This window comes from Cryptotermes secundus, unplaced genomic scaffold (genome assembly GCF_002891405.2).
Source record: "Cryptotermes secundus unplaced genomic scaffold, Csec_1.0 scaffold468, whole genome shotgun sequence".
NCBI lineage: Eukaryota > Metazoa > Arthropoda > Insecta > Blattodea > Kalotermitidae > Cryptotermes > Cryptotermes secundus.
The window spans coordinates 2,909,030-2,923,674 of record NW_019721526.1 but is presented as its reverse complement, the minus strand read 5'-3'; the positions used below and the strand labels follow the sequence as shown (position 1 = coordinate 2,923,674).

General features: G+C 38.7%; 1 protein-coding gene across 5 annotated transcripts in view; it reads right to left on the bottom strand.

Moving 5' to 3' along the window:
• LOC111875528 (copper-transporting ATPase 1) overlaps positions 1-14,645 on the bottom strand; it is a 151,423-nt gene that overhangs the window by 124,546 nt on the left and 12,232 nt on the right. Inside the window, exons 1-2 of one of the 5 annotated variants that reach the window (XM_023871855.1) lie at positions 11,912-11,967; positions 9,392-9,545 (exon numbers count right to left, since the gene is read on the bottom strand). The exons of 2 other annotated variants lie outside the window; for them this stretch is intronic. In XM_023871855.1, the coding sequence (XP_023727623.1) occupies positions 9,392-9,453 (62 nt within the window). In that variant the 5' untranslated portion in view covers positions 9,454-9,545; positions 11,912-11,967. Of the gene's footprint in view, positions 1-3,960; positions 4,102-9,391; positions 9,546-11,911; positions 11,968-14,645 lie in introns of those variants that run through there. 2 more of the 5 variants (XM_023871856.2, XM_023871858.2) reach the window with 2 other exon arrangements.

The following is a 14,645-nucleotide window of genomic DNA, read 5'->3' as shown; positions in this document are numbered from 1 at the left end:
TTTACGATTTGTGGAATTCCTTAAATAAAATGTAATTAAGTAAAAATACCCCATTGGTCGAGAGAGCCGCAATCTACCAGATAAGGTCACAGAATAAAACGACTTTCTCCTGCGGTGACTTATCTAGAGCACCTGTTTATAGAAACCAAGCTAGCTCACACGAATCCTAACTTCGAACGCTGTTCTACTATGTACGCTGATTCCAACTTTGAGTAGTAACATTAAGTATTTGTCTCAGTGAAACTCACTTTATTTGAGAGGGAGCATCTGGGTACGTATCGCAAAAACATAAATAAGATATACTCAGTCCAGATGTGCACTGTTTACTAGAGACACTACACTAAAGTGCATCTTACATCATTCTTACGTCACCTCGTTAACATGATGCAATAAAAATAATTTGATAAAAGTAAGTTGTACAGATATGAGAATTTCTAGCCTGGTGGGTGAAGAATTTTGTCAGGCATGAAGCGAGAACCCTCTGGAAATTTAGTCGCATTGTGGGAAATCACAATTCACCAGAAATCGGAAGTTCAAGATCAGGGGCGTATTTTAAGCCCATAACGGTAGAGCGGTCGGAGTTCGAGTCCTAGTAGAGGCAATGTTTTTCTTCTCTCCACGTCATTCAAAGCGATTCTGGGGCCTACTCAGCGTCGTATTCCATGGGAACCGAGGGATCTTTCTCCGGAAGTGAAGCAGCAGGGACGTAAAGTTGACCACTGACCTCCAGCCAGTGCTGAGGTCAAGAATACATGATCGATAACCTACTTCCCAAAACGTCCTCATGTCGTAGTGCTTAATTAATGAAGCACAGGGTCAACATAACCTTTACTACATGGGACACGATGAGAGTCAAAAGTGCACTATCTGAGCGTTTTCCCCTCATTTCTGAGTTTGCTCGGCTGATGGTGTTGAAAAACACAGGCAAACATAACACCATAATTTAAAAGTAATTAGTCGGTTTGAAATGCATGAATAAAAAAATTAGCTTCCACGAAAAACAGGCGGACACGGAGAACTGACAAACATCTATTTTCAAGCAACGCTATAAGGGTGCATCTTGCTACACGTGTCAAGATTTTTCGCTTTCAAGTCACCTGGAGCAAATGAACCAAAGAAGTTATACACGGTACTGGGGACTGTCACGGCCCAATGGATCCTCGTGTCCACACAGATAAAATCTGCGTGCTTCCAATGTCCTCCGAAAGTTATGCACACGCTTACGCATTAATAATTCTGCTGCTACATAAAACATGTGACTGCATACAGGTTCTTATATCATGACTGTAGTGTCTGAAAGTTGAACTGAGCACTTCACATAAATACTGTATATGCCATTCGAGAATACATGAAATAAAAAATTGCACGGTGTTTTATACGTTGCCACACCAATGAAATTTGTGTTATTTTGTGTATTATTATTATGGCTCTACAGCCCTTTGTTGGGCCTTGGCCGCCTATACACAGTCGGTAGGACTCTTTGGACGGGAGATAAGCTCGTCGCAAGGCCGCTACCTACACACAGAAAAACACAAACACAGAATAAACGCACACAATACAGACATCCACGGGTTTCGATCCCGCGATTCCAGTCTTCGAGCGAGGTAAGACAGTTCATGCCTTACAACGAGCGGCCACTGTGACTGGCTTTACTTTATGTATAACATATGAAATTCATAAGCCCCCGGTACCGATAAATTGGACAGGAGGCTGATGGGCTCCAGACCCGGTCTAGACGATGTTGAGAGGAGAAAAATCTTACTCGTGCTGGGGCTCGAACTCCGACCCCTTGGCCTATTCGACTTCTCTACAAAAGCCAATGTTCAAGTTACGTTCCAACTGTTTCCAACCTGCAGTATTAATCTTTTGTTATTGCTCGTGTGGTGGGACTAAGTCCCTTGTATTGCGGCCACTTCTGGCCTATTGTACCAGCCCCAGATAGGTGAGGGTTATTGTGGAGCAATTGGTGGAATGAAGATTGGCAGGGGAAACCGAAGTACTCGGAGAAAACCTGCCCCAGCGCCACTTTGTCCGCCACAAATCCCGCTTGACCAGACCCGGGATCGAACCAGGGACGGGGTGGGAAGCCAGCACAGTATTAACCTTAGTAACAACCGAACAAATGGCTCTGTATGCCCCCGAGCAATTATGGAAAAAAAGTTCTGCTGATGAAGATGTTACAGAAGAACTGCAGAGATATTCAGTTCAATAAAACATAAAACGGACGAGCAGTGACAAAACTAGATAATCCATTTGGTGTTTAAACATAATCCCAGGGCACGTAAAGCTCGAGAAAGACCTTGGAAAAGATAATGAATGTGTTCAAGCGAAGCAGGCGTAACTTCCTCTCTCGCTGCACACAGTACATACATAATGAAAAGCGAGTGTCTGTTCGTCATACTTTTCCACGCCGTTTCATCTACTTTACCAAATTTTGCATGACTGCGGAGGACCTCTCCAGGAGGTTTTGATACTTTATAACTTCTACTTCTTTAGCTTAAGTATCTTCACAAAATTGTGCCCCCCCCCCAAGAAAAAAATTCCCCTATTGCTCGGGAACCATGAGTCTCTGGTGTACTGAGGTTTCTGGCTTCAAAGAGATCTTAAAGACAAAAGAAGCAATTTTTATTCTACATGATCAGTAAGGTAAAAGTAAAGATGTCCCTGTGCATAATCCATTAAGCCCTAGGTCATGAAGATGTATCGGGGACTGGGGGTCCTTTGACCTCGGCATTAGAGGGACGTGGTCAACTTCACGCCCTTGCCGCTTTACCCCCGAGGAGAGAGCTCCCGGTACCCACAGGATAGGATGCTGTTTGGGCTCCAGAGCCGGTCTGGATGCTGTGGAGTAGGGAAAATCTTTCCCCTGCCGGGAATCGAACCCCGGCCGTCAAGCCCGTAGCTTACCGACTGAGCTATCCCGTAATAATGTATAAACATTATCAGTAATAATTCTTAATGATAGGGCCCAAATTTGAATTCAAATTAATTCGGCACCTCTGCCATGGGACCATGCTTTGATCACATCTGGAAAAATTTTCACAACCCTCTGGAGGGCAACACTGGCCTACAACATGAAGTGAACAAAGCGGATATATAATGCAACGACAACATGTTTCACTCTAGTGTCAATGATACGATTTTAATCACCTCCAGTATGATGTGCCTTAAAAGAAAGCAAAGCATCAAGAAGCCAGATCACGTATATTGTCTTATTCATAATGCCGGCCCTACGGATCCTAGTATATTACTTTCAGCAGAAATGGCCCTCGAATAATTAGAAACAATACAAATTCATTTCCACATGTGTACCTGCATAAGCGGTAGGTGGCCACATGCAAAACGCTATTAGGTTTATATTTCAAATCCAGGGAAACAATTCTTAATCACTTAATGATGGTGTGTTAACTTCACATATTGTATAGTTACGAATGTGTAATGAGAGGACGACGATATATGGCGACTTAAAAATATGTGGGAAGAAGCGACCGTGATCTTTATTTAGGTATTGCGCCGGGATTTCCAAGGAAGGCGAGAGAAAACAGAAAACCTAACAACCAGACAGCCGGCGGAATTTCGAGCCAGATACCTGAAGGATACGAAACAAGAACGGTAAACAATACACAGCGATATTCGGGAATGGTCAAATTTAATTTTTTCAAGTAGGCTAGCTTAGTTACAAAGATAAGCAGTAAAAATATTTCGGTGTTTGTAAGAATAAAATTCAGTTCCATTCCAGTTACTCACGGCCCTTCACTTCCATTCTAACGCAGCTGGAACCTTGAAATGACGGTACTTGACGGAAATGATCAAGAATTATGAAGTTATATCTTTCAAGAAAATGGAGACCCACTTTACATGTGACGTGACTGTAATTCTGGGATAACATACTGTCACGTGTTAGTGAACAGACACGGGGTTTGGATCGACAATTTGATTTACTAGAACCTTATAACTCACCGCTTATCTACATACTTAACAAATCACTACAGCACATGCTGTCTCCGTCTGTTGTAGCCCTAGCTGGTCGTTACTTGGTTACGGTTTCAACAATGAAGATTATTCTGCTCCCCTACATACGTCTTTACAGGCTGGCTACCGTCTCACAACTAACTCATGGCCGCAACTCACTCTGAACTTCTAGTCAGTCAAGTTACATTGCGACTTACGATCAGTCGGCCAGTCTGTCTTCATATCAAGAACCAATCTGGAACCCAAGCCCAGATTTTTTATTACTGTCAGACAGTTGCGGTTTTGTTGATGTTGGGCGCCCTCTCTGACGAGAGGACGCGCCTATTGTTTACAACTGCTGCTGGCCCTCGCCAGGGCAGTCATCGTCGGTCCGAACCCTGCGGGACTCATGACCATATTTTACTGTCTCAGATTAGACACTCCCCAACCTGGAGAGTCAGGTCTCCCTATTTATGCCTCCCAGGAACAGGGTAGCCCAGTTATACTCCAAGACACAGGGTTCCTTTTTCATCGCCTCCCACGACTCGCAGAGCTACGGTGGAGGTATTCGAACTCATCTGCATGCTGGGATGAACTTCCAATCAAAGTCAAAGTCGAAATCAAAGTTACAAGTACTTTACGACTGGCGGTTTACTGCCCATCAGTTTGTCTTGGCGCCAAGCCCCTTGAGTTTCACGACCAGATTTCTTTTTCAATTAAATCCTTGTGATCATAGTCTTTATGTAACATCCTCTCTGACGAGAGGACGGGTTTGACTCTTATGAATATGCTTGGCCTTTTGTCAAGTGTACGCATCACACACACAAGTATAGCACGTTGAATGTACAAGGGGTGGGCCCTCTTTGAAAATTCTTCCTTTTGCACTATATACAAGGCCATCAGTGCCCTAGTTATACAGCTTTGGCAAAGACAGCACAGAAAACATTGGTCCCAACAATCTTTTCTATTGTTGCGCATGTATCCATTGCCACTCATATGTATTTATCGAGTCAGTACAAAGCAATGGCTGTCTCCATCAGTCATCATATGACACAATATGTTTCTGGTATGAACAAGGTATTCCTACAGCCTGACTCCACCAATCACCCTATCTCACACCACGCCAAAGCCCACTGAACAAATCTCACGACACTTTATTCCCTTTCCTGGAGATACATTAATGACGAAGTCCACTACCAAGCATATTAGACGAAAAATTGGTCCCATGATAGATGAAGATTAGATCAAGTCACCTCCTGAAGGAATACATTATATCCTTTGGATGTGTGACAAGTGATCCATGGAAGCCACGTCAAACACTTGTGAGGGAGGGGGCGAGGGAGGAGATAAATGTTAAGCATTTTCAAACACCTTATAGCATAGATGTCAGAGCTATTCTACATTTTCAAGTAATTATACTGGGTGAGGAGGAGGGGGAAGATAATGACCAACCCCTTCCCTGGCCCCACTCCTATGTCCCTGACAGGAAACAATGCCTACCCAACCACCCAAATATCACAAGTTACAGCAAAGATCTTCATGTAAAAGTTTTGTATTTAATTTTATGTTTGAAACTCATATTAAAATATAAATTTTATCCAATATTTCTGAAGTTAAAAAGTACCTGTGTGTACTACATATCATGTAAACTGTGGCTTCACAAAACCTGAAACCATGTTACAGCCAACTCACTTCACAAACACCAAGCCAGGACAGTTATATCTGCAATGTGAAGATCCACACTACAGCAGACTGCGTTATGCAGACCCCCAGGATATTCACAAAATAAAAACTAATAAAGTTACCGAGGTACATGCTTTGTGCCATATATATTATATGGAGAGGAACTCTAAATGCAGTGGTGTCAGAATCTAACTTATCAAGGACACTCAATTTTTAAGTTACATATTTAACAACAAAGCTCATGAGATTACATCTTTCAAGATTTTCTTGCATGTGCTGTGTCAATTTTAAAAAACACACAAGACTTACTAAAAACTCTGCATGAACTTCTGAACGGAAACACCATATTGGAAAACGCAAATGCCTTCACTGAATGAAGCATAGAAAAGTATACCTCCAGCATTTATGGCAATCTGAAGGCTCTGGCAATTAATATTCCTTTGCCAGGCCAGTCAGTTTTGTTTTCAGGACCTGTGAGCTCTAGAAAACTAACTCTTGGCCTATATGGACACGTCTAGTGTGCATTTATAACATTTTTTTTTCAAGCCTGAGAGTCACAAGACATTAAAATAAAAGGGATAAATAAATGTGAAATCCAGAACAATGGGGCACAACTATATGGGAATTAACATTTATGGTTAATTAAGGGTAATTTCTATCCTCTTCAACTGACAGGTAGAGATGTTTCGGGTATTACCAGTACTATGCGTACACAGAGGAAATTTGAGACACTAATGTTATGGAGCATGTCTCTCACAAACACCATATCATGGAACAGTCTTTCCACTAACATCTGTCAGGTGTACTACTTTGTTACACACCAGTTGTTGGCATTCAAATTCCTTCCTTAGAATTCCCCCATCTCTCTTCCCCATCAAACAGGTGCCAACCATATGTGTGCTAATAGAGGAAGTTCATCAATATATATCAAATTGATAAAATTAATAAATTAGTACACAACAACTGGACAATAATTACAAATCCATGATTATAAAACTCTGTGATACAGTTCTGGGGATAATGTCAATTAGTACAGAATTACAAAAATAAACCAATTTACCACCAAGTACTAACATGTTCTAGTGAGCCAGGATAGCATAGTCAGTATAGCAACTAGCTATGGGCTGGACAACCAAGGGATCAGAGTTCAAGTCCCGGTATAGTGAAGAATTTTTTCTTCTCCACATTGTCCAGACTGGTTCTGGGGTCTACCCAACCTCCTACACAATGCATATGGGGGCTCTTTCGCCAGGGGTAAAGCGGCAGGGGCGTGAAGCTGACCAGTCACCTCCACCTAGTGCCAGGGTCAAGAAAATGTGGATCTATACATCCAGGCCCCCATACACCTTCATGGGGCAGTGCTTAATTAATTAAGCACAGGGACAACTTTTTTTTTTTCCTTGGCACTACAGCCCCAGTGGGCCTAGGCCTACCTCCATGAAACTCTCCATTCACTTCACTTTTTCCAGATCTTTCACATTCGGAAGGACTCCTTGGGCGGGCAATCAGCTCGTCACAAGGCCTCTACCTGTACACAAACACAGAAAAACGCACACACACAAACTAAACATCTATGCCCTGAGTGGGATTCGAACCCACGATCCCGGTTACCAAGCGAGTGAAGACAGTACATGCCTTAGACCGCTCAGCTACCGTGACCAGCCAGGGACGACTTTACCTTACGTTAATAACACGGTCTAATTACAATGCATAGTGCCAAGTAAAAATTCACATCAGGATCACAAAGAGCTGCTCAGATTCCGTTATCAGCTACTGACATCTTTCACTACTGGGGAATTCTACTCCTGTGATTCGGGATGACCTCAGACTTCTTCTCAGGATTACATGATGCAGAATTATACCTGACAAATTCAGTTCTTTTTACATACAGTTTCTGGGTAAACAAAAGCTGCAGTCATTATTGAACCTGATGGATATCAATGAAGGTTATGCCAAGAATCTTATTTCATAAAGAAATTACAGAGCAATGAAAAACCAAACGTAACTCAAAACTGTACAGGTGGAGTGCAGTGCTAAGACATCTAACTTACATTCAGGAGGTTTGAAGCTGGACCAATAAAATGGTTATTCTCTTCAGGTGAATGTCAAGATATCTTGAAAAAGGTCTCAACCATTTCTTTCATAATTCATCATTTATAATTACCTCCATACTTCATGTAATGCTATATAACCACTGTAGTTAATTCAGTGTCTTAAAATAACCCACAAAAGGTAAGGTACGAATAAAGGTAAACTTGTCCCTGTACTTAACTAAGCATTATGCCATGAAGGCATATGAGGGAGTGGATGTCTAGACCTACTGGAGTTCAAGTCCCAGCGAGGTCAAGAATTTTCACTTCTCCATATCGTCCAGACCAGCTCTAGGGCCCACCCAATCTCCTATCCAATGGGTACCAGGGGGCTCTTTCCCAGGGGGTAAAGCGGCTGGGGAGTGAAGCTCAGCACTCACCTCCAACTAATACCGAGGTCAAGAAAATGTGGGTCTTAAAATAACCCACACACAAATAATAGTACAAAGGGAAGGTGTACATAGTTATTTTTGCTTATGTCTGAGCCTGTATATCACGCAAGACAAACAGGAAGTTCTCCATAAACCAGAGAATACCAGCAAACTGACACCAATTCTACTGGGTGAACATCTACAAAGCATGACACAGTTTCTTAAAGAAATGAGGTTTAAGAGAAATTTAAAACTATTATGCCCCTTTAGTTGAAAAGTACTGTATATTGATGCAGAGAAAGCCATTACAAATTTAATAATGAATATAAACTGTATTTACATCTGTAAATTTATTATTTTCATATTGGAACTAAGCTCTTGATTATAGCTAGAAGTAAATTACTGTGAATGGGGAATGTTAACAAGATGTGTATTTTGAATCTAACAGGCAACAAATATGGTTCAATCAATAAGGACATCCTTCTATTTTAAAAACGAGGTTAGGTGTACCTAAAACTGTAGTATACATATGTTCCAAATGTATTCTTTATGATTTTACCAGGGTCTACTTCCCTGGCTTTGAAGTTTATTACCAGCAGAGACAAATAATATAGCAGGGCAATTAAAATTGATTCATTTTTAATATAGTTAAAAGTGTAACTAATGGGGCATCGTTCAGTAGAATACACATTCACAAAACTGTGATAATACATAATTATGTCATTATTACAGGCATTTTCAGTAACATTTCTGTGGTCTATGCAAACATATATGCAAACACGGTATAATCATAGAACTAATAATTTCATTTCAGATACAGTATACTGACCAGACTGTTACAGCAAGCAATCAATTTTATTATTTCTATGATTTATACACGAACACGTGCTTCTGCTAGTCTATTTTCAAAATTTCTTCCACAGATTCATTGCTGTACTTCAAAAACTCTTTATAAATATGCATGGTACCAGAATTTATGTACATTTCATGCTTAGAAGCACAACACATGACTTTTTGGATATCAATATAAATAATTTACATTATATCTAAGGTCCCCACAGTGGTGAATATCGAGACAATGGATGAAATGAGATACTATGCAGCCTGATAGCTGGTAACCACCTACCAGCTTGCCCAGTGGTGAACACTAAGACTATGGCCTTCTGGGATATGACATCACATAACAGAAGACTGAAGTTTCCATACATAATATGATCAAATAAATTAAAACTAACTCCTAATTAATTATAATTGTTAAACAATTTTCTGTATTACAAATAACATCTGAATACTTACTCAGCTTGTTCTGGAATCAAGATGTACTTGTGGTTCTGCCGCATTTTCAGGTCAAACTTCATTTTTAATCAGAATAGTTGGAATGTTTGCTGAACACAATACTTCACGATCACAAGTCACTTAACTTTGTACAAATCAACAAAACTTAACACACCTACACAGGAAAGTATAGCAATTAAAGAGGGAACATAAGTAGTAGTTTCCATCGATAACATTCCTGCTTAGGGCAGATGTCAAATTTCATTTCATCTAACAGGTAATATACACATAGTGCTTAAGTGGACCAGAATATGAAACATATACTCAAACTTTCAGTTTCATATCCACTCTTTCCTTTTTAATTAAATACTCATGGTATCTTTTTTGGGTATTAACACTCAGTCGTGTTGGTTCGGTTTGCTAAATTTTTAAAGACAATATCAGTATCTCTCTACCATCTTACACTGTCAAACCAGCCTCAAACACAAGCGTGATCATCCAAAAATAGTAATAGAAATAAAAAACACACACACAGTGAAAGTCTTAATATTTCCATTAATGAAAGGCTGTTTATGATAGACTACTGCTATTAAATTATTCCTGGTAGTCTAACATCAAACTTAAATTTTCCACATTTTATGCAACTGTCTCTGAATGGTACTGTATAAAACAATGGCTATACGTTTTGCATTATGAAACATATAAAATGCATTATCTCTCATATTTCTTTATAAATGTGAATGTTTTATAAAATTTATGCACTGCATAAATCCTACTCCATTCAATCAAAAGAAATCATATCCTCAATTAATAAACAGATGTGAAGCTTTATCCTGAACGCCTGTACAATTATCAGATTGCAATGAATATTAAGGTAACCTATCAGTGCTCAATTTCAGTTAACTTGTGCAATTTAGCAAACTTTGAAGTTTGCTACCAGTTTTCTGAAGATGGTGCCTGGTGTGTATATTCTATATAATAACTACATTAAATATTCACATCACAAGCGTTAATGAATGCAAATTAATATAACATGATATTTGACATGTGAACAGTTCAATATTTTTATTTAAATACTGAATATACTGCACCATCAAGGTTGTTAAAATCATATTAAATGAACTGCATGGGCACCAAAACTAACACCTAGCATCACATACCTCACCTCCATACTGTCTGTGTTAAGCTGAAGTGAAATTAATGAAAAGTATGGTCACACAGTACTTCAACACTCTTGACAGGTTTAAATTATTTGTTTTTATACAACAACTATCATTTGTTATATGTGACAAGTGTAACACCTGCTCCTCCTCCACATATACTAACCTAAAATAATTAGAACATAAAAATTCATTTATCATGGATTGCATGAGTATATTCTTCTTCGACATTAATCTATCACACTCACAATAAAATTAAATTTGTGTCTATTTATTCACTTATAATACCTAAACCTGAAAATCACAACACTGTCAAACACTCAGAATCCAATATATATATATACGTATAATGAATACTGTTCTACGGTCTTATTATGTTGCATAGTCTTTGTCAGCTAAGCAGATAACAAGAATTATTAACATGGTAGTAAGCAAAGTTCAAAAGAGAAACTTATAAAAATATTGCTTAAAAGGGTTATGAAACCAGGCAGCACTGGCAGAATTTTATCCATCATTTTAAAGCATTTCAACAAACCAGTGGAGAGTAGTTATCAATCCCATTGTGCATTCAGAAAATAACTGCTTAAATTATGAACAGCTGATCAGCTATCTTAAGTATGTTTTTGAGGGAAAAATCACCACACAGGTGATATATTACTTAAAAAATAAATTATGATCATATCCTCTATTATAACTAGCCATACTGTTCGTAACACATTGTTTGATATTACAACACTTCTACAGCTGGTACTAATGTTACACGCCCTATATTAGGTTCTACATGATTCACTAAAGTATAACCTTGATCTGGTTGACTAACTATAAAGTACAGAGCATTCCTTGAGCAGTTCCTTGTTATGGAGTATGTTTGGTTACTTACCAGAACACTTCTCACTCAAACGAGTATTTAATGACAAATTTATAAAATGTGCTTTAAAATACATAAACTTGTCATTATTATTGCCTGACTTCAAACAATATTGGAAATGACTGATATTTAAGTAAAATTCCCATATGCAGAAGTCATCAAATTATATCTAGTGTTTCTTGAATTGAAATCTGTTGAAAGTGACACAGTCTCCCCTACATGCATTCTCTTTGTGCAAAGAACACATAAAAATGAATAAGAGTATCATATGATTATATAACCCTAGAAAATGTCAGCAGTAGTACAACATAAGAATCTGAATTTTTTGGTGACTATTACTGGTATGAGACATTTTTACATTCACATACTATCTCCACACTCTGTAGTGCCTAACACAATGTACATTGTACATATTCCAATCCTACTTCAATCACCTCTCTATAAACACAGCCTACTTGCATTAACAAATTTGACAACCATCACAACTAACTGACAATATTTTTTCCAAGATACCTAAATATTACACCTGAAACCATCCTATTAGCATACATGTGTCAGCTACACCAACAACTTTGCCAATACATACATACAACAAATAGTTGTATGTAAGAACACAGCATAGCATGTAGATAGACACAAAGCACTCATCATGCATCCATTGCATGTGCAAGGTTGTGGCAAACAGACACAGTCATGCTCGCAAACTAAAGACATATTTTTACTAAGGTAAGTGTTTCACAACTGTTTAACAATTTATGAACTCAATTTCTCATATCTGGAAGTTACAAAGTACATTTTTAGTACATTTTACAACTTCTTTAGGTAGTCAATACATCTCCACTTGTCATAATAGTGTCCCTCCCAATAACTGCTTCTACAGTTAATGCCTAACTGCATGAATGAGTCAGTGACTAACCTTGTTGTCTTATTTCTTACACAGCATAGCATAAAAAAGGATAAGAATGAATGGTCTTGTATATTAGAAAGAAACTTGCAGAATTGTGTAAAACAAACCTAAAGATGTGGTACAAAAACACACACTCAGTTCAATTCACTCACTGCATAGAAAAATATTTTCAATCTTGAATGTTATTTGTTTCTTTATTTTATTTACCTGCATGAGTGCACTGAGGTATTCATGGCAGTGGCTACAGAGGTACATCTTCTGGGATACAATGCCAGAAAGCCTGGTAGAAATGTACTGACATTTTGGAGGAATATTGGTAAACTTCTAGTAGAACAAATGGCATCACATCAACAACAGTGTACTCTTTTTAACTGCAGTGACTCAGACTACATACAAGTGAGGATGAAAAAGTTCCTCGAATTTAGTTGCATCCAGATAACCACTTCCTATTAAAGCAAAGGAATGAAATGTGTGTTATCTGTAGAGCAAGTTGCAAATGGCTGAGATATGTGTGTGCGCAGTTGGCTGTGGAAAAACAACCGGATCCTGCACCATGACAATGTACCTTGTCACACCTCCATGCTACTGCAGCACTTTTTGGCAAAGAACCAAATCTGAGCCATCACAGGCACCACATTCTCCAGATCTCACTCCATGTGACTTCTGGTTCTCTCAAGACTAAAGATGGGCCTCAAAGGTCATTGCTTTGAACCCATGGTGGAATCTTAACAGAATATATCAGCAAGTTTAAGAACCACACCAGAAGAGGGCTTCCAAATGTGCTTCCTGCAATGGCAGGAACATTGGAGGATGTGGGAATGTGCAGAAGGGCAGTACTTCGAGGATAACTAGGTTAGTTTTTCTATATATTCATTTTACTAAACATCATGCCTGAGTTCAGGAAACTTTCTGATACTCCTACATAACATCACAAGGCTGGAAGCCAGTAAACAATGAATTTGAAAGGATGCAGAAGCAAGTGTCCATGGCCTAATACAAGGCACTATCCCAGCATTCACCTGGGGGGACTCAGAAAAACAGTGAAAGAGCTGTCACAGTACTCAATCTTCTAGGCAATACCCAAACAAAGTACTTCCAAACAGAAGTCAGAAGCATTTCCTCTTGAGTCAACTTTTTTGGAATCTTCAATGTTAAAAATAGCATTTTTACATTCATATTATATAGCCTTTGAAAGTGTTTGATGATGTTGCAGCACACTTTCTTAAATCAACAGAAAGGACACCAAATTTTCCAGATTTAAATCTGTTACATCATACAGTTTTGAAGGAACTTAAACAGATAATGTACAAAAACCAGAGACAACCATTTAACCCCTCAAACTGGCATGTAAACCCCTACTAGCCATACATTGCAGTAGTATTTAAATGGCAGTGAACTTGACAGCCTGTCTAGGACGTAATCAGGATACCAGCTTGAGGGATCAAGTCTCAGGAATTACTACAACAAAGAACTGAAAATGTGTGACCTCTTGGTATCACAAGATAACATTCAATCATCCATCGATGAATGGAAAAGTCAAGTTCAAGCTGTAACCCAGCTTGATAGTAGTCCTCTTCAACATCAATGAGGGAGAGAAGGGGGGGGGGAGGAAGAAAAGAAAATAAAGTATAAAAGAGAAAAGACTAAATTATAAATAAAATGTAAATTTTCAAAATTCAAAATAAAAATACGTTTCTGCAAAACAAGTCAATTTAACTGAATAAATCTCCCTGGACACATACTTAGGTACATTCTACACAGCCTATATGAGTTTTGCTCACAATCCATAAAGCCATTAATTTCTAGAAGTTAGCTTTTTAGACATAATTTCTTGTGCCACCCAGTGTTGCTCCTTGTATTAAAGGACTACACAGAATATTAAACACATTTAATTCAAACTGCAAATATCTACAAAGAACTCTAACCAGCATAAATTTAAAAGTAATATGATGAAATCTCCATTTGTCTTCAAGTAAAAGTACTGAGTGGGTAATACACAACCTACTGATCACCGGAAAGAAATATGTTCTAGACTTTCGCCTCTAATGGTCTGGAATGTAGGCAGAGAATGATACTTGGAAAAATGGACATGACATTTCTTTTTTCACTGACATAAAAATCCCAGTACTGCACACCTACATTTCAATCATACAGCAGCACTCTCCTTGTTCACTGACTGACTGACTTTCTAATAGCAGAACCAGATGAATAAGCAGTGTACACAAGTTTTCTGGTTTTCTTCATAACATACCACATTGCATTACAAAGTCTCAACCAACTATCCTGCAATGTTTAACCTTCAAGGGGGGGGGGACAAAAAAAAACACACACACACACACA